This window comes from Ostrinia nubilalis, chromosome 24, assembly GCF_963855985.1.
Source record: "Ostrinia nubilalis chromosome 24, ilOstNubi1.1, whole genome shotgun sequence".
In the NCBI taxonomy this organism is placed as follows: domain Eukaryota; kingdom Metazoa; phylum Arthropoda; class Insecta; order Lepidoptera; family Crambidae; genus Ostrinia; species Ostrinia nubilalis.
The window spans coordinates 4,650,089-4,671,750 of NC_087111.1; the positions used below are offsets into that span (position 1 = coordinate 4,650,089).

At 38.4% G+C, this 21,662-nt stretch overlaps 1 protein-coding gene across 1 annotated transcript; it reads left to right on the plus strand.

The window, feature by feature from the left end:
• The first annotated feature begins 1,424 nt into the window (after window positions 1-1,424).
• Window positions 1,425-18,500, plus strand: LOC135083640 (uncharacterized). The gene is made up of 11 exons (XM_063978344.1): window positions 1,425-1,475; window positions 1,691-1,826; window positions 6,424-6,642; window positions 7,325-7,578; window positions 7,987-8,132; window positions 11,466-11,575; window positions 14,138-14,240; window positions 14,461-14,539; window positions 16,440-16,616; window positions 17,286-17,458; window positions 18,164-18,500. Exons 1-11 carry the CDS (start codon window positions 1,425-1,427, stop codon window positions 18,312-18,314), a joined length of 1,599 nt encoding a protein of 532 aa, XP_063834414.1. The 3' UTR covers window positions 18,315-18,500.
• Window positions 18,501-21,662: the final 3,162 nt, after the last annotated feature.

A 21,662-nucleotide genomic window follows, 5' to 3' on the forward strand; every position in this document is an offset into this window, starting at 1 on the left:
CTACATCTTTGTACATCTCAAACCAAGCATTTATGGCAGGAACTGTCTGCGAGCTTCGAAACCTGCTCGGTAACCTGATTCAGGGGCAACTTTATACATCATCGATGGGACTTTATAGGAAGGAGGAAAGAAGAGGCTATTGCAAGTAATGATAATAATTATTAAAATTCTAAATGGGAACAATTCGATGGAGTCCAGTGAATATGACACTTTTATGCCGGTCACAGACGTGTGTATAAAGTTTGTCTGTAAACATACACAACAACATTTGCAAATGTTTCATGTGAAAAATTGTTCAAAAGATATGTTGCGATACATTGTAATTGTACTCGTAAACAAAATTGTCGTCCATTAAGTGAGTTACCTTTGCAAAAACCGTTTCAAAAATTGTTACAAAAGGCATTTCGGAAGTCAAAATAAAAACTAAAACTACACGCATCTTGACACATGTCTGACCTATGATCGGCAAGAATGTGACAATGTCAAAAGTTGAAACCCTTCCCAAAAAAACAATAGAACAGCGCCACATTAACCTAATTACGCACTTACTCCGTCACATAACAAGTATAATAGTCACATACGAAACCAAAGAGAAAGTGAACTTCGATTTCGTAGTCATCATTATCATGCTAGTATCGTGTTTGATCATCAGCTCGGTTCTAATGTTATTTATTCACATTTTCAGCCAATTCCGATGGCACACGCGATTTTTTTCTTCTTGGAACGACGAACGACTTTCCAATACGGCTCTAGAATGTTTATCACGCACTCGACAATTTCGGTTGGGCTGTGAAGTGAAATGGTCGAACGATTCCGGGTTGCGTTTTAATTATTATATTAAGGCTACTGTCTAAATTACTGGTTACTTGCGTTCAGAATTGAAGTACGATCAGAAGTTATCGACTTGATTTGGGATAGCAAAAAATATCTGAGTAATATTTTCTATCACATATCACAAACTTAGCAAATTATTACCATAATGAATAGCTAATAACGGTGTTTTCTTTCAATTTAGCTTTCATCTTACCCAAATTTTCTCTTTGTTTCAGATGGCTCGTCAAGTAAGATTTGGAAGGCAAATCTGACAGCAATCTTCCGCATGTCACCGGTGAACTGAACCTTTTCAAAATAACGACTAATGCACGACGCACTTTCGAATATCTTGCGTCTCGAGCCGAAGATAATGGAATTGATATCACACATGAGCACTTGCTGTAACAGCTTTTGTGTCCTTTGTTTACTTTAAAGTACCAAGTATCATCACAGAACCTGAGGCAGTAATGCTCTGACGATGGCGAAGCGAGATCGCTATATGTGTGCTGCCGACGCAGATATACACCCTGATATCAAAAAGAGATTTAGACCTATTAGAATAAATACAGCAAAGCTATCCCTAGTTCTATTATTAGCTATTAGTGTAAAACATGTTAGTTGTGAAGAAAATTCTAGTGAAGACACAAACGAACTGTCAAAACGTATGAAAGTGATAGAAAGTGTAACCGGAAGATTTTTCAGTGATGTATACCAAAACGGAACTTTTAGGACTGGAAATTCTTTGTGGGACAATATTTTGAATAAGTGTAGTGTGAATCCGTCGGTTAGCTGTTTGCAAAAGAACGTTTACAGTTATTTAGACGATAGTTTGAAATTTAATGGTGATGTGGACATTGGTCACGGTGTGTGTTTCAAGAAAAACAACGTGGATATCAGCAAGTACAGTAAAGAAGCGAACATTATCTACCTCACTGGGAGTAAGGACGATCCGAAGGATGCAAGCGGAAGACATTTTGATGAAGAAAATGAAATTGAAGACGATGATGAACCAGGTGAGTTGTAATGTTAATAATACATACGTTTACTTAAAAAGTAACCCTATTAATAAATTAAGGTGTCTGTAAACCTAAAAGTGATATACTAAATTAAGTTTGATAAATAAGATTGTAAATAATAAGGTTCAGTAACCTTTAATAGTAGGTACTCGCTCTAAATTTACTCGTATAATAATAAAATATTAATATAATTATCATAGGTCGACTGAAAGCATTACGCCTATTATTGTACTTTAGTAGGGCCTTCATAAAGAACAACATTATTAATAAAGCAAACGTATTATTAAGTCTTCACAAGGTCTGTGCTCCTTCAAAGTAGGGCAGGGTATTAGTCCACGTGGCATAACGAGTAAGCAAAACCGGATACTCTCACAAGTATCCGGATTCCATAGCGTTCATATGGCTAGTGTGTTATTATGGTGAATTAATTATAAAAGAACTGGAAAAGTAAAAGTAGAACTACGAGGAAATGTTCCATGCCTCATTAATAGAGAAATACTATTATCAGTTGGCAGCATTTCGTTAACTTGCGTATACAATTTTATTACAAATCATTCGTTTGATTTCTTCTTTGTTTAATGTATGTCTGGAAAGATTGGTTCCAGCCTTAATTCGCCTGTTACAACTTCTTTCTTTTCTTTCTTAAGGCGAGAACCGAACCCACGACCTTTCGCTTGTCAGGCGACTACTCGTCCATCTGAGTTACCTACTTAGATACTGGATGAACCCATTTGAGATGCAACTCTTAACGCTTAATTTTTTTAATAACAACTTCTTGCTGTTCCTCATCAATTTCATTTGGCTACTTATACGTGTGGTTATACCTTCAAAAGTAGCTACATTTCTGTCATAACGAATACCTACTACGATGGGGACCTTTTTGGCACACTACTTGGTTTCTTCTATTTATTTAATAACAGTTTTGATAAATAAACAATTTTAATTGTATACATATGCACATTTATCCATAAATTTTGTAAAATTTTCTATACATATTGCTGCGAAAGTTATTTCCTAATTCACAAAAGAAAATAAAAAATAGATCGTACGTATTCAAGTCATTCTCAAAACAGATTTATTTTCGCACAGTGAAAGTAAATCAAACCGGTCTCTTATTGGGATTATAAGCAGCCTAAATTCAAGAGGTAGACATCATAATAGACTGCCAATATATTGTCAAAAGCTTTACAGAAGTCTAAAGCTGAGTTGCATACCTTATTTTAACCATGACTATATCCATGACCGGTGTTTTTGTATAGAGTTTGACAGACTTTTGACGTGTTATCGTTAAAGTTAAATCATACTTTAACTTTCACATGTAGGTACTATCACATACGTTACATTGTTTAATGAAAGAGAGCCGAATGGATTATTAATTATAACCTTTTCATTTGTATTATCTGCATACTTGTATCCCTAATATTCGTGTTCTTCCTTTCAATCATCTTCTTTACACCTTTCACAATTGTTCTCAAATCTGGGGCTACTTTTCCGTCCTATTTTCATGCCTATGAGAATAGCGTCTTGATTTAATTTAATAAAACAACATAGACTAAGAGCTGGTGAACGCCAGACCTACGTCATTTTATAAAAGCTGAAACGCTGACAGCGTATGCTCCCAATATAGGTTAGAATGTTGGTGAATCATGAAGTTTGGGTCATCGTGACTTTGGCAGCTATCCTAAAAAAACGGCAAGAAGTTGGAACTTCCAAAACTTTCTGGCTGATGTTGAGGATAGCTGCCAAAGCCACGATGACCCAAACTTCATGATTCACCAACATTATAATATCCTATATTGGGAGCATACGCTGACAAACTTTCAGCTTTTATAAAATGACGTAGGTCTGGCGTTCACCAGCCTTTAGTCTAATATACTCATCTATGAATAATTGAATACCTAGTGCAAATTCTAGGTTCATTCTCGTAGTGTCATGTTAATTCGTTCTTTGTCTGTGGTGTTAGTGGCCAGTTACTATCATACAGCTAAACTGAATGAAAGTCCAAACATTAGCATATTTAAACAAAGCTCCATTCCTTATATTCATGTCACATCCGCTACCTTAGAAACTCCATGACATGCCACTGTAGTATGGTCTCTGGTCTCCTTTCAACTGTTGCATTTGTGGTTCCTTTATTGGTGGTTTTGTCAAGAATTGGTCATTCCTCATATTCTAAGTACTTTCTTTGGTGGCTTTCGTATTATTATCATTATAATCTGGAATATTATTTAGATTTAGGGCCATATTATATCTCATAGCAGTTTTGGAATTCTATAATGGTTTTAACATACGAAAACTGTGACGAAGATTATTCATCTATATCTACTTAATTTCTTCTTGTCGTGTCGACAACAAACCTACACAGCGTCAGCCCAAAACTTCACCACAAGAATGGCGTTGTCAGTAGCCTTCATTAAATCTTCCTGCGTGCAGTTGCCCGGGCACGCAGGGCAAAACCACACTTGTATATCTAATATCTACGTATTATAATATGCTTTATCCAAGTCAATTTATCCAGAAATGTAATTTACAAGTTTATCAACATTAACCTGATTTTATAATTTCTACTAGCGGCCACCCGCGACTACGTACGCGTGGATCCCGTATTGCCCCCTTAGGGGCTGATATTTGCAAAATCCCGTCTTAGTGAGCACCTACGTTCTAAACAGAACCCTCATGCAAAATTTGAGACTCCTAGCACTTGTAGTTTCTGAGATTTCGTGATGAGTGAGTGAGACAGTGACCTTTCGCTTTTATAGAAAAAAAATCCTTTATGTGTAAGTACCTAACCGGTATTGGTAAAAAAAAATTAAACTTTAATTAATATAGGTACTAAAGTTACCCTAAATGGTGCTCATTCATGTAAAGATTTAACTTTTTCTAATTATTAATCTGTAGAACGAATATTCGAACTTTTCGAAAGGAATATACAATTTAGAAAAGCTTTAAAGCATTTTGAAGCCTTATTCCCAAAACTGTTTTATTTTTGTCCAGTGAAAGTAAATCGAACCGGTATCTATTTTGGTAATTCATTCTCGATCCTAATACCTCAGGTACTAAGTCGAAAATAGTTTAACATGTAGAGAAGTAGAGTCGGAACGAATCGGTTATTTTGGTGTTACATTGTGCAATAATTGTAAGTCTTATCACAGTCCGGTAAGATTTATATTCCATTGCGTCACGTGTAATTTGACTGTTGTGGTTAAGCTTTTTACTTTTATTACGTAGCTTTGAACTTGACTTAGTGGTGGCAGAAATGGTACAGTTTTGATAGACTAATGAATGATACTATCTTACCTACTTTATGATGAAAAAACCTTCAATTGTGAGTCGAATTCTTGAACAATACTGGTACAAATTGACTTTTATAAAATTTACAAATAAATAAATAGGTATTGATTTAAAATTTAAATAAATAGTTCGACTTTTCCTGTTATTAGAAGATAAGTAGTTTTCAGATATCTTTGCTGTTTTCCAAAAAAATGAAACCATAATTAACTTAAGATGCAAAGTTACTGAATTATCTTTTCAACAAGCCTGATTGTATTTTCCCTAACTACCTAATAACAAAACAAGGATGTGACATACTTTTTAACCGACTTAAAAAAAAGAAGGAGGTTCTCAATTCAACTGTAATTATGATTATTTGTATGTTACCACAGAACTCCGTCAGCTCAGAACCGATTTTAAAAAATGACAATAATCATTATCAAAATAAGGTAGGTTTTCCATTTTATAATCTTGACCTAATACCCTATTTCTGTGATTGCATATTTTCACGCATTGCAACAGCTTTGAATATTCATTCAAGTCTAAAAAAAGCACTTAATTGTTAAGTCAACAAAATTACATACACCACGTAAGGGTGAAATGGAGAAATCAATATTGCCTAAGAGATAGAAAAATCTGGAGCGTGTGACCTTTAGATAATGGGAGAACAATGGTGGTGAAAATGAGGAAGTATAGGGAAATTAAAATCGACGGTGAAAACAGTTTTCTCCGATTGAAAAATGAAAACAAAAAAATATGACTGAAGTGTTCATTTGCACTTTTCACTTAGCTACCGAAGAGAGGGTTATGCTTTTTAGCTGTATGTAAAGTTACAATGTTATTGTTACATTAGTGCATTCAGTTTAAATGTTAATAAGTAAAAAACATTTGTTTAGAATCAACAAAATATACTAAAAGATGTTGTATTGAGTAAATATTTGAAAATGCTTCTTTAGAATAAACATTATACTTTTTTTATAAGAAAATATTGATAAATTTTGTAGATACCCACCCTCTGCATCCCCAAAATAGTGTGTTGTTTGTTCAGGGCAAAATCAAACCGATTTTTTGATACTTTCTCCTTTTGAAATAAATAATAACTAAGTACCTACCTATAATCAATTTTTGACTAAGATTTAGCACTTGCAAAATTGGGAAATGTATCATCGTACCATCCCAATATTTGTATGATAATGAATAATAATAATGATGAGGATCGAACTCGCTACAGCTGGCTTAGTATTCCAGTACCTACGCGAATCACAAGGTATTTTATGTTGGGAATGTACTATGATTTTGATGTATTTTCTTTTATCTTTTCCAGAATCTCCTTTAGAAGAAGTGACAGACGGCCTCTATGACAGAGGCGTCAAGTTCCTGGTGACCCACGACGTCAAAGTGACGCTACCAGAGTTCTTCTTCCAAGGGGCCACCCTGAAGATATCTCCGAGAGCCCTCACGAAGACTGGTGCTCTGGTCCACATTGATTTGGAGCCGAAGGCTAATGATGTGGGGAACGGGAGGCTGTTCTTCCAGAAAATTAGTAAGATTTAATTTATATTCGGCCGTTTGGTGTAGTGGTTCGAAACGGACTACTATTCCGGAGGTTGCGGGTTCGATTCCCGCACAGTACAAACATTTGTGTGCATGAACATATTTGTTTGTATTGGACTGGGTGTTTTCTATGTATAATATGTATGTATTTACAAAAAAAAACAAGTATTTAAGTATGTTTATATCCGTTGTCTAGTACCCATAGTGCAAGCTTTGCTTAGTTTGGGACTAGAAGCGCAGTGTCAAAATTAAATGTCCAAGAATATTAAAATTAAAATTAAATATTCTCAATGTAATGAGACAATAAATTGTAATGACGAAAGGTATGTTTTACCTAAATAATAACTTGTCAGAATAGTAGACGAATGTTTGTTCCTCTTCCACTATGTCTTTCATACAAACAAAAGAATGGATTTTGATAAAACCTTACAATAATCAAAATTGTTCACATAATAAAGGCTGTAATTTATAAAAAAAAACCAGACAAAAGAAGTGTCATCAGTGATCAAGTTATTACCTACTTAGATTCGGGAAAACAAATTGGATAGAAGTTTTTTTTTTTGTAAAATCTTGTTAAAGACTTCAAAAATGGTCGTTTAGAATTGCTCTGGTACGTCCTGTACCACATTCAAACTGCAGCATCTCATAGACACTAACTTTTATTATTCCAGAAAAATACGTAAAGAAGAAGCTCCTCACCGCTGCCATAGCCATCATCCTGGTCGTGAAGCTGATCGCATTGAAGATAGTCTTCGTTCTCCCCCTCATCATGGGGGTGACCACCGCCAAGAAGATGTTCCTGAAATTCCTGCTATTCCTGTTCCCTGCACTGAGCCACATCTTCAAACTGTGCTCGTGGTACCACCAGAACTACCACACGACGAAGTATCACCACCATCATCACTTGATCACTCACCATCATAAGGTAATTGGGGAATTTATATCGCGTATTTACTTCGCGTTTCCTCATAATCAGAACTTCATTCTCTTAGCGGTGCAAGAAGTACCTTACGCGCTTTTAGGAAAAATCTTTCTTATTTTTTAAGGGTACTAGTAATTTTTTAAGTAGGTACCCTTAATAACCCTTTCAATCCTCTAAAAGGTAAATAGTGTGCTGTGTTAGGAGTTTGGCTTTGCTATCATTCAGCAGTGGACGTCCTATGGCTGAAATGATGCTGATGATGATGATGTGGTTCTTTAGATTGCGAAGCAGGGTTTTAGAAAATCTTAACCTGAGCCCACATTTTAAAGTTAACTCCAAAGTAAAGTTAACATTTGACGACTTCCAATGAATCAAGTCATACAACTTATTCCTAAACCCGTTTCCTTACAGCCATCACACGGCCACGGCTCATACGGTCACTCATCACACCCCAGCTCGACTGTGATCGTCAGGCCGCACTCTGAAGGCCCTCCACACACCTACGACCATTACCCGACTCAGGATTGGGAGCTGTCTGGGCCAGGACTTGGCAATGAGTAAGTGGTTCTTTTAGATGATACCCTACAGATTATAGAGTTTAATCGGGCGATAGTTTTTCGGGCTATTAATCAGTATGAACATGTATGGAAGTGTGCACTTTGATATCGGTCAATCTTCTACACAAATTACAAGTTGGCCAAACCGTCGGCCGATTAAAATTTTGTATAGTCTGGTCTGGGAGCACGTAGAATTTTGTCCAATGACCCCAAGCTATACCCATCCTTATCGCTCGCGCGTAATTATGTTGCTGTCGCGCTCGCACACTCACTGCGGGCGCCCGTCGCACAGTCGCGACAGCAATATAATTACGCGCGAGCGATAAGAATGGGTAGCTTGGGGTCATTGGACAAAATTCTACGTGCTCACAGACCGGGCTTTAGTTTTCGAAAAGTCTTTAGGATAAGTAGAAGGAACTTTTATACTCGTACATCTTGTTCTCTCCACAGTAAGATAATAATAATATTCACTTCTACCTGGGCTGGTTAGAACTCAACTAGTGAAGGTTAACGGGACTATTCCCACCTCTCGTTCCCACCGCTGCAACTCCTGTGTAGCCAGGATCTAAAGCTTGACCGCCATAAAAACCTAACCAATGAAGGTCAAATTTGTCCCGGGGAAAGTTAAACTGTCATTGGACCCACAACGAAATTAATCAGAAGAACATAGGAGGAGTTCGAAATTAAGGTTCGACTTCTATTGCATAGCGGATGACAGGTGACAAACAAAGGTTTAATAATAATGAAGATTCTAGTCTCGGGGATATCTGTCTTTAAAACCACAAATAATAAGTCAACAAAATAAAGTAAAATTGGATTATAATAATAATAATAATAAGCCCCGCAGGGCAGCTTTGTGGCGAGCTGTTGGTGAGTAGCGACACCACGGGGCCAGTTGTTAATCCGAGTGCTCCCGAGAGTCGGTCAAGACCCTCGTCTTCGGCTTGCCGAAGTGGAATCCGAGAGGGTCTGCAGGACTTTCACCTCTGGCTTGCCTTAACCGGCCGGCCAGAGTGGAGTCGCTAGAGCTATATGTTCCAGGGGTGGAAGTGTTAAAGGGCATAACGCCGCGAGTAACCTCGGAGAAAGCGCAGCACACCTCTCTACACCCCTGAGCTGGCAGACGCCAATGTTGCCCCTCAGTCCGGTCTATACGACTCATGACGCCAGGGGGGGCCCATTTAGTCGCTGGCTAGTCACCGCCTGCCATTTTTTCAGTCAGAGACTATGAACCAGGCAGGTGTCCCGTAGTCTCCATCCATAGCCCAGTAACCAGTCCCTCCATCCTTCATCCATAACCCTAGTCCATTCTTCAATAACTGCAATAGCTCCTGTACACAGGCTGGGGATGGTCTCTGGCTACATCCCATGATATAGTCAGAGACTAGATCCAGCATGTGCACCACTTTCACTTTTGTCGATTATTTTGCGCTTAAAACGGCCTCTACGTGTTGGATCTGTATCCCCACGCAAGCCTGTAAAGGACCGGGCCACTTTTGACCCGTGAGCTCCAAAGCGTACAAACATAATAATAATAAATAGTATTTATTTTCTCATCACAAACATTACAATGACACAAGTTTTTAAGCACATTAATTACAATTCAAAAACAAAGTTGTTTGTGTGAGACTGATGCCTGTGATAGGTATTTGCATACCTGTAGTACAGGTCATCAGGCTCCCACCACCCCAGATATTGGCACAATTTATAATTAATTAGAGAACCGATATTATATTATATTATTGACTCAGACATGGTAGTGATGTATGGCAAGGATTACAAGGGCAGCGTATTAACTATTAATTAGACTAATTAACCTAATTAAAAAAGGAAAAGGAACAATAGGATTTGTTATTGTAGTGTGTGTGTGTGTGTGTGTGTGTGTGTGTGTGTGTGTGTGTGTGTGTGTGTGTGTGTGTGTGTATGTGTATGTGTGTGAGTGGTGAGAGAGAGTTGTGTGTAGAGTAGTCGTGTTTGTACATTTTATGAGCATCGTTAAGTGAGCGTGTGAAAGTACTACTTTCTCTCTTTACTATAATCTCTACTTTCCTCTGATACAAGGGAAAGGGAACCAACTTTTAACCTTTTTGGAATATGCTAAATACGGGCAAAATTCTTCTCCTTGTCTTCTCATGTCTCATGTCACTGAAAAAATAGAAATCACCTAATTTAAAACGACGAGGCTTCAAACTAAATAACTCAGTAGGAATCAAACTGATGTCAACAACTTAATTAATTACTTTAGTAGATAATTTAAAGGTCGGTGACCATGAGCATGACCATGAAATGAATGACTAATGTTTGTTAAGTGTAGATGGCCAGTGAAAGTCATTGATTCAACAAGTTTCATCATCATCATCATCAACAGCCCTTTACAGTCCACTGCTGGACTATGAGCCTCCTCCACTATAGTGGAGGGTTTTGCCATAATCTCCACGCTAGGCAGGCGGGTTGGAGATCGCAGTTTAAAAGATTGATGTTTTTCAGAGAGCGCTGCTGCCCATTCTCTGTTTGATGTGTAGTCCCTAAGTCGCCTCTTACGACACCCGCGTGTTTACTTAGAAGTAAAAGTGTTTAATGGCGATCATAGTACTATAAATAGAATGCCAAAATAAATACATTCAGTTAACAGTCTGCACCCATTAAAAAGGTCGTTGAACTAGCCGCCATGAGAAATGCTAGACATTTTTATGTCGTTATTACTCCATGCTAATTACATTCACTTGAAATGACCGCCACACCAGAAAGGCAATTCTCACAAAAATATTTAACATGCAAAGTGTGATGTCATACGATTTGGAGACAAATTTTTGAAGCATTTGAAGAGTTCCAGATAATAGAGAAACAAATATTATGCGAACACTCGAGCCTTCGACAGGCCTCCCTAACGAGCGATGAGACTAAATCTTAGGGCTCGTGGGTGGACTTTCCGGTACGAATGGGCAGCAAGGTTCCACCCCAGAACCTTGCTGCCCCATCGGTCGGCATCGGTTACCTAACCTTTATTTGTCACCTGTCATCCACTTTGCAAAAGAGGGAAGTCGAACCTTAACTTCAAACTCCTCCTTCTTCTGATTAATTTCGTAATTCGTTGCGGGTCCAATGACATTTGACTTTCCCACGGGACATACTTGACCTTCACTGGTTGGGTTTTTATTGGCGGTCAAGCTGTAGTGCCTGGCTTACACAGGAGTTGCAGTGGTAGGAACGAGATGTGGGAATAGTCCCGTTGCCCCTGTCCCATATGTACTATGTGTCCTGCCCACTGCCACTTCAGCTTGCTAATTCGTCTTATTCGTAGAGATAATATACAAATGGTTTTATTATTTTTAGATACGTGGCGTCAGGCATATCCAGCATACACCGCAACGCGATCGCCAACTTCAAGCCGGATGTCAATGACGCTAATGATATCAACTCCTGGGGATTGGGCATGCCACCAGGTAAGACAAGGCATCCGGGTCGTGGAACGCGGACGAATGCTTGAGGCAAAACGCCGATAGTGATGTCCCGCGTTCCTGATCCATACGGCCTTATTAATAAAAGTCACACCCTAGTAACTAGTTGAACTCTGGCTTAAGTTGTCATTTAGTATGGAAATGACATTTTAATCCAGAGTTTATCCTAGGTGTAACTTTTTATAAGGGGGACAAGGTTTACCAAGGCAACGTCAGGTTTTTAGTGGGTAGGCCCTGCCCTTCTGGCAGGGTAAACCCCATTAGCTGCTCCTACAATACAATAATTAAAACCTTTAGAGAATTAAATATGAAAAAAACTGAGGACCTTTGGGGAATCTCCGTCAGTATAATTGGAACAATTATTGACACCATAGCTCCTCACCTTGCATTCATTTTTAATACATGTATTGATCAAGGTTGCTTTCCTAGCTTAATGAAGTTAAGTAAAATAATTCCATTGTTCAAGGCTGGTGACAAATGTGACCCCTCTAATTTTCGACCGATTTCTATTCTACCAGTACTTAGCAAAATTTTCGAGAAAATTATTTTCCACCAACTTCTATCTCACTTCATTTTTAACAAATTATTACACAATAAGCAATTTGGTTTTACGAAAGGTAAAAGTACTACTGACGCTGGGGTAGCACTATTGAAACACGTCTTTGATGCTTGGGAGAGTAAAAAGGACGCTGTTGGTATTTTCTGTGATCTTTCAAAAGCGTTTGATTGTGTAGACCACCAAACCTTACTAAACAAATTGCGACATTATGGTGTTTCGAATAAGTCACTTGATCTGCTGAACTCGTATCTCACAGGCAGAAAACAAAAAGTTTGTATTAACGGAACTGAGTCTTCTGGAGCACCTCTTACTATGGGTGTGCCGCAGGGATCAATATTGGGACCTTTGCTATTTCTTATTTATATTAATGACCTTCCTTACTTTGTAAAAGATCTGTGTGATATTGTGTTATTTGCTGATGACACATCTCTCATTTTCAAAGTTGATAGAGGTAAAGTAAATTTTGACGATATTAATAACACACTCTCACAGGTTCTACATTGGTTCACTGTTAACAACTTATTGTTAAATGCAAACAAAACTAAGTGCATTAAATTTACCTTACCTAATGTGAGGCAGGTTTCCACGCAATTAATGGTGAAGAATGAACCATTAAATAGCATAAATTCCACAACATTCCTGGGAATCACTTTAGATGCTAAACTTCAATGGGGTCCTCATATTGAAACTTTGTCAAAAAGGCTCAGTTCGGCTGCTTTTGCAGTGAGAAAGATAAGGCAATTAACTGACATTGAAACGGCAAGGCTAGTATATTTTAGCTATTTTCATAGTATAATGTCATACGGCATATTGTTGTGGGGCTCAGCCGCGGACATTGAAACTGTGTTTGTTCTGCAGAAGAGAGCAGTGCGGGCCATTTATAACCTTGGACCCCGATTTTCCTTGAAAGATTTTTTTAAGGAAATAAACATACTGACAGTAGCTTCACAGTTCATTTATGAAAACCTTTTATATGTCCGCAAAAATATAGAGCAATTCACGAAAAAGAGCGATTTGCATAACTTTAATACAAGAAACAAAAATAAACTTGCCGTTCCAAATTTCAGATTGCATAAGATTGGTAATTCATTTATGGGAAAATGTATTAAATTCTTTAATAAATTACCACAAACTGTTGTAGAACTACCCATTCATAAATTCAAAGCACATATTAAAAGTACCTTAATGAAAAAGGGCTACTATAAAGTCGATGATTATTTAAAAGATAAAAATGTTTGGGATACGTTACTGCCTAGCTCGCATAAATATTTATAACTTTGTACATTTTAAAGCATGTAAACCTTTGAAAAAGAGGCTGACAATAGTGACTGAGTTTCTTGCGCTGCTTCTTCTCAGCACTGGCCCATTTATTGTCCTGAAGCAGTGGTAGGGTTAATACTGGGACGTGTAAAAGTGCTTTTTTAAGCCTATTTACAGAAATAAATGAGTTTTAATGAGTTTTTAATGAGAGTTTTCTACGGCTGGTGGGCATACAAATTCATGTATTTTCCTAACGATAAAAAGGCGTGCGTGTCGTGCTACACGCGGTGCAGGATGCCGTAGGTGCCCATCATTACCACAATATACTTCAAATGCTACCCAAAAAAAAGTCCATTACGAAACAACGTTCAAAACTCGATAGAATCATTCGTTCATTCGTTTCAACCGAATGATGTCCACTGCTGGACCAAGGCTGGATATCCACAAATACCGGTCCTGCACCGCCCGCATCCAAGCACCTCCTGCGACTTTCACCAGATCGTTGGTCCACCTAGTGGGAGGCATGCCCACAGAATCATTAGATTCTGGTACTATCATTGGTAAAATGTTTTTGACTAAGATGAGCTTGCTCTTGTTAACAATCTGGAGGGATAATATGTGGAGTGCCTTGGAGGCCTTATGGTTGTATAGCTTCGAGAACACAGAGGCTGGCAAAGAATTAAGGGATTGTACACATTATAGGGACTATGACTATTTTGTATTTCCAGGACCTTCCACGAACACAGGGGAGTATGCCAGCACCAATGTTGTGCCTCAAATGGTGGGCAATCCCAACACTGGGCAGAGAATCAATTTGGCAGTTCCAGGAAGGTAAGAAAACTTTCATAATTAAAATTAATTTTAAAAAATCTCCAGGGTTGAAAACCAAAAATAAAGTCTCCAGAATTAATGAAGTAGAATGAACAAGATCTGTATTTTGAACTACCACTAAAGTATGAGCCTGAACTTGAGGAAATATACGCCTTATACAATTTAAAAATACCAATTTTATTCATTTTGTATGTATTAAAAGTGTTCTTTTTTATTTTAGGCCTGTTGGACCACCAAATCCATATCGGATCAAAAAGCAGCAAGTAAAAGATCCCTTACAGGCCGAAAAAGATGCTCTGGTAAGAAAAACACTTGCTAACTCATATTCTGATAATGTTCTAAAGCCTGGTCCGTGAGCACGTAGAATTTTGTCCAATGACCCCAAGCTACCCATCCTTATCGCTCGCGAGTAATTATATTGCTGTCGCGACTGTGCGACGGACGCCCGCAGTGAGTGTGCGAGCGCGACAACAACATAATTAATTAATAACTTGAAAAAAGCGAACTGCCTAAGGCGAGAAAATAGTCATAAAAATATAGAGAAATGTCAACTAATGCGCTGAGTTCGAAACTCAGTGTCGCATTAGAAATTGACACAAACAAAGTAATCAAAATATGTACTCATTATCCACTGCGGTATTAGTACTCAACGTTCGAATAATCTTTAGGACTACGCAAGCAATGTAAACTGTTTACATTATAACGTCTGCAGCAATGTGTTCTGTTTTTGGGCATATTGCTGCGACACCAGCCCCGCCCCCTTGGCACATCTCTTTCCCTTTAGTTTCTGTGATCTGTGGTTCTAGTGAAAATTCACTAGCATTAAACTTTGTATCTCCTGTATATCCTATGGAAAGTGAATTTAGGAAAATCCTTTTTTAGCTGATGCCTACATCAGGTCTCTGAGATTAGTCGGAAGGTCACTGCTACATTGCGTTCTCTTTGCAGATTAAAATATTTCCTTCCTGTCAAAACCAAGATTTTACTTGTCCACGCCCTAATTTTCCCGCTCATAGATTATGCTGATGTGTGTTATCCGGACCTTAATCAAGTTCTCCTTAACAAACTGGACCGCCTTCTCAACAATTGTATCCGGTTCATATTTTGTCTACGTAAGTATGACCACATCTCCTCCTACCGATCTGAGCTCAAATGGCTACCTGTTCCTCTACGGCGTAATGCCAGAATTCTCACTACACTTTTTACCATCTTAAACGACCCTAATGCTCCTTCCTATCTGAAATCTCAGTATACTCTTTTAAGTTCAACTCACGTAAGGCAACTTCGTTCCTCCAACAAACTTCTTCTTTCTACCCCATCCCACCGCACTGGTTTCCTCTCTAACTCATTCCTTCTCCAATCTATTCGCCTTTGGAACGCTCTTCCCGAGAACATTAGGCAGGCTCCCAGCAAGTTTGTGTTCAAATACTCTGTGCGCAAGCATTTCCTTGAACATATCTCGTCGTCTTGATCTCTCCTAAACCTTCTCGTTATCCACCGTATATTATGTATATGCATGTATTTATGTAGGTATATATATATATATATATTTTGTATTAATTTATATTATAATATTTTATGTATTGTATTAGATTTTATTTTTTTGTATTTGTACTATTTTGCACCGCCTACTTAAATTCTCTGTTTTGTTTAATTTTCTGGTTAGCTGGAAGAGAATGCCACATGGCATTAAGCTCGCCTGTTGTACCACTGTATTTTTATGTGTGCAATAAAGATTTTAAATAAAAATAAATAAATAAATACATCAAAATAACTATCTGCCTGACAAACAGCGCAATCAGTTCCGTGGTTTGAGCTGTGTGTTGATAGATCATTCAGTCAGTAAACGGCTACAATTTGTTGCAAACTATACAGGTTGTCCCAAAAACAATGGATAACCTTGTAACTATCGACAAGCCTCACTATGGTCTCTCTAATATACAATTTTGACCAGGTAAAAATATCACAGTTTTCGAGATTTTTAAGTTTTGTTGTATTTTTAGAAAATTGTCACATGCGATTGCGATGCGAGATTACGAATTTCCTTTTCTTCTTTTTAATTTTTTTTAAATACTTTGGAATTCGTTTTTTGAATTAAGAGATATTGAGGAGGTCAATCGATAGTTGTAAGGTTATCCATTGTTTTTGGGACATCCTGTATTTTGAGCATTTTTATTAAAAGCTCTTATTAACATGTAGATACGAGCAGCGGCTTTAGCGGCCAGAGTGCCTCCGTCACCAGTGAGAGACGAGTTGCTCAGAGTCTCGGCCGCCAAGCTCACCGAGACCGAGCGAGTGAGGGCCGAGGCCGAACGAGTGAAGGCCGAGTCGGCGCTCGTCAAGCAACAGCAGCAGATACTGGCTGCACAGGACCCAGTGAGTTTTTAGAACACCTAACGAAAGAAATATCAAACGTATGAGAGCCGAGGCCGAACGAGTAAAGGCCGAGTCTGCACTTGTTATATTTAACAGCAGCGTAGAACTCTGGGTGTACAGTACCCAGTTTAGTGTTGACTACTATTATATACTCACTAGCTTTCCGCCCGCGGCTTCGCCCGCGTGGTATTTTGTCTGTCACAGAAAAACTTTATCGCGCGCGTCCCTGTTTCAAAAACCGGGATAAAAACTATCCTATGTTCTTTCCCGGGACTCAAACTATCTCTATGCCAAATTTCATCAAAATCGGTTGCGAGGTTTAAGCGGGAAAGCGTAACAGACAGACAGACAGACAGAGTTACTTTCGCATTTATAATATTAGTTGGGATATTTGATCGCTCGAAATCCGAGATCATACGGTGCAGGCCATGTCTGCACTCGCTGCAAAAACAACAGAAATTTTCTGCATTAAACAAATATCGAACTAGGGTTGAGGTTAAAAATACCAAGTTTCACTCATTAGCTTCCGTTCGACAAATAACCTACTAGATATGAGTAATAAACATTTACGAATGTAATACTATCTAAAAATAACTCTGCGCTGAAATATTTAAAGCTTCATTAGTGCTTTTCAATCTCTGCTTTTTAAAAAACTTTCACTTTTTCCAGGAAACGATAACAGCAGAGAAGTTCTACGGGAATCTAATAGACAGAGTGGACAAGATCCTAGCTTCAATAGGTGCGACGGAGTCTGGTTGTGGCGAGAGAGCTGTATGTGCTCTATATAGAGAGCCTTTCCGCCACGCACCGTACAGCAATCTACTGTCCAATGAACTCAGCAAGTAAGTTAAGAAAGAAAGAATAAGAAAATCTTTATTTGACACCAAAAGAACAAAGGGATTTAAAACTATACACGCATATTTTTGTGCCAAAAAGCCGCCCGCTCAGCATTAGTCGAGTCACGCTGGTTTTCAGCGGTAAGTCATTGCCTTCGTCATCAACCACCTCTGCTGCCTATGGGGCAGCAAGGTTCTGGAGTTGAGGCCACGTACCGGAAAATGCCGATTGGGACGTCCACCCACAAGGTGGACTGACGACGTAACAAGAGGTAGCAGGAAGGCGCTGGATGCAGGCCACTACCAACTACCGATGTGGAAATCATTGGGGGAGGCCCATGTTCAGCCGTGGACGTCCTGTAGCTGGAATGATGATGCTTCCGAACCAGAGGTCTCAAGTTCGATTCCCAGTGGGGACGCAAAGTTCTGCTCGATTTGGTTGAAAGTAGAGCATGTTCTAGTTACCACCATTCATTACCAAGTGTTCAAGCAGTTGAAGGTTGAATAGCCAGTTCCTCTGTGGTTAAAGAATTCCAAATGAATCTAGCTTCCATCTTCGATCTGATCATTACTTTAATATGAGCTTTCTCGTTGTGGATGAAAAAATCTGTCTTCTGCTGAGCATATGCCAATCCATTTTTAAGATAAAAACAATAATCAGCGTCTAAACGCAGCGCTTCTTAAAACTGACGTACCCTTACTGTTTTCCAGAGACTCCAGCGAGTTGGTTCCCCCAGCAGACAGCAAGATGGCACTTCGGTACTATACGTACGTGCAAGCAGCGAGAGACGGCCAAGAGCAGAAGGAATGTAACGCTCTGTATCCTAACTGCCCCGTAGACTTTGACAGGCACCAAAAGTAATTTAAGAGTATGAGGTCGCGCAGCGAGACTCAGAGTTTAGGCGATCAATAGGTGCAAGCATTTGTTTATTTTTAAGTATTTGTGGCTCTCCACGCTGACGTCTTAGGTAGAACTGACAAACGTTTTCGGTCTCGCTTGCACACATTCGTTATAATTATTTAGCAAGAACGAGGAAGGTATGTATATCGACAAAACAAAACCACACCTGCACTCCAAGTTTGAGCCATTCAAGAATCCCCACCTGAACAGATTGTCCTTACTACAGCTGACTTGCGTCCGAAGTCTATTTAAAGACTTCCAGGTAAGCCAGGGGAGCTCATATCCAGGTGGAGGACTTTCAGACACAGGGACAAAAAGGCAGGGGAGATCAGCTCTCTCGCGCCATAACCTGCATCTCCTGGTATTGTTCCCCAGGCGACGAAGCACATGATGTCGTGCCCTGCGTGCCCAAACAACTGCACTCAGGAAGATTTAATGAATGCTACTGACAACGCCATTCTTGTGGCGGAGTTTTGGGCCGACGCTCTGTGTAGGTTTGTTGTCGACACGACAAGAAGAAGAATTGAATTTGAGTGTGTGTTCCTGTACATGTAAATATTACGTCTGTGTGAATACCGTATTCGCCTCAACTCCTTTGTGTTTTTTTTTATTAAGTGGCTTACGGCTTCAGGCCAAGTCCAAACGACCTTTTTCTTCATTAAATTGCATTGTTGCATCCAAGTCTTCGAGATATTCTTGTAGGCTTTGGCTGCATCTTTACATAATATAATATTAAAAATTTCAACAGAATAAATTATTTATATAATAAAGACGTGTCATGCGCGAATAGATAACTAAATATTTTTACTATGTTATTAGTCATCCTGTATATATATTTTTTATTATGTATAGTCGACAACACATCAATATACACAGTCATTTTTGTTGCAATATAGCTGTGCTGTCGTTTGTACAGGTAAATAATAATAATAAATAAAGCTATTATTATTTAATAATATGACTATAAGATTGTTCTGGAAAGGCTGGTCTGCATTTATTATTCTAAAATGCTTAAATTGTACAGCTATGTCCAAAACCTAGCATTATCATTTATTATTAAATTTTAAGCCTTATTGCTAGATAATTGATTGATTTTTAGCACCAAGTGTACAGTCTTTTGGGGCCGTTCAAGTATTACGTAAGCACCAAGGGGGGGTGGGGGGGTCTCTGTTTTGCTTATTTTGATGACATGGGGGGGTAGGGGGGACTAGATGATGATTACGTCATCGTTAATTATTATTTACGTTTTTTCGGGGATTCCCGCAAATAATACATATGCGTAGGCACTAGAGAATACAATCCCGAGCATGTTTTTCAATCCTTGTATTTTTTTTCTGAGTATTTTTTTAGTATCACCTGTTATTAATTTAGCATTGTTACTGTTTTTATTTTATCAGGATATACCTCTTAGTTTAAAAGTTATTACGTTTTATTTACAATAAGTAATTGGAAGAAAAAAAAATCTATAAAAAATAAAAAAAACTCAGAAAAAAATTTTGACCTCTTTTTTTGTCGATAAAATAACTTACACTGTATAATTTTATGCTAAGGTATAATCTAGGCAAGGTCATAGTCAAGGCGCAACGGATCGTAGAATGCAAAATAGACCTGTTTATATCAATCCCGAAAATACCGGGATTAGCCAAGTACAGTCCCGGGATTTTCGGGATCAGAATTCTCGATTGTATTCTCTAGTAGGCACTCGCTTTGAGAACTGATTAGGGGAATTACCGCACATTAGGGAAATTTCCGTGCGCTATTCACTTGTTTAATAATTGAGAATGTTACTAGGTATGCAAATTCACTTGAAACCTATGTTACAGTTAAGCTTTTACATATACAAATACATTTGTTTTTATTTCATTCAAAAATAACAAGTAGTTATGATTTTATAGGCATTCAAAATTCGAATATCGAGTCCCGCCGACGGTCACGTGACCCCGCGTGACGTACATTCACAGTGCCCGCTCAGTAGTACATTCACAGGGTCCGCCCCGGGTGCCAGGCATCAGGGGGTGACAAAAGTCGCGCAGATTAGTACTCACTGGCGCATCTGCATGACAAAGATCATGATACTTGGGTGCGATTGGTATCATTATAGCTGATTCGTACTAACATCTTTTTTCTTCAAGTCGGTAACTCAAAAATCCTGGGGGGCACCAGACCTGACCATTCTGGGGTGCCATAGCCCACTAGACAACGGATATAAACATACTTAAATACATTTTTTTTTTGTAAATACATACTTATTATACATATTAACACCCAGTCCCATCACAGAAATTAAAATTGAACCAAACCCAAACTTAATGCGATTATGTCGTTTTATTGCGAATTACCTTCCAGCTCCATCATCAGACCCTGATTACTATATTATATAGAATTAAAGTACTCATCAATACAAAACGAATGAGCCCAAACTCGATGGATTTAAGTCGTTTTATTATAACTCTATAATAAAACGACTGACGATGATGGAGCTGGAAGGTGGCCATAGGAACTCTCCTATGGCCACCTTCCAGCTCCATCATCAGATCAGCTCCATGTCATCATAATATTGCATGGTCATCCAAATCACATGTGTATGCGAAATTTCAGCTTAATCGGTTGTCCGGAAGTGGGTCTTAATTCAGCTTGCAAGATTCCACCTATACAAATATGAGCCAGTCACTGTACTATGACGTCACGCGCATAAAATGGCGGGCCGGCCGCCGCCCGCACTTTTAAAATTCAATATCTTGGAAACTAATTGACGTATCGAAATAAATCTTTCACGTGTATTTTTTATTTTTAACAGAGAATACAGAAAGCTAAAAAACAAAATTAGTGAACATTCTTCATTAACTCTCGTGCCGACACTGCCCATTGAAATTTGAGAGTCGTAGTCCGCATAAAATATTTTATACGCGAGGCCGGCCTTCCGCGCGCGTGTTTTGTTTCCTTGGATACTAAACGTATTGTAAGCATTGAAAGTTATCATTTGTGTTTATGTTGATGCATAATTGATGCAATTATGTTTGTTATGTTCTTTTTTTCTGATTATATTTTATCAGTTATACTCTATGTGTATCAGTTAAACCTAATATTTTCATAAATTTTCCTATTTTAAAAATTACAATATAAAAAACATTTATAACAAAATGTTTACGTAAGCATAGGGGGAGGGGGTAGGTAAGTGCTTTGCTTACTTTTGATGACAAGGGGGGCGGGGGGGTAAAAAATGGTAAGAAATCTGCTTACGTAATACTTGAACGGCCCCTTTATGTATTATGTAAGTAATAATAATTATTATGTTCATAAGTATGAATC

Bases quoted from the DNA above. Each gene is read 5' to 3' on its own strand.
- LOC135083640 (XM_063978344.1), top strand. From the start codon at position 1,425: ATGTTAGTTGTGAAGAAAATTCTAGTGAAGACACAAACGAACTGTCAA. The intron at 14,241-14,460 runs GTAAGAAAACTT...TTTTTATTTTAG, and splicing joins AATTTGGCAGTTCCAGGAAG to GCCTGTTGGACCACCAAATC. The intron at 17,459-18,163 runs GTAAGTTAAGAA...ACTGTTTTCCAG, and splicing joins CTGTCCAATGAACTCAGCAA to AGACTCCAGCGAGTTGGTTC.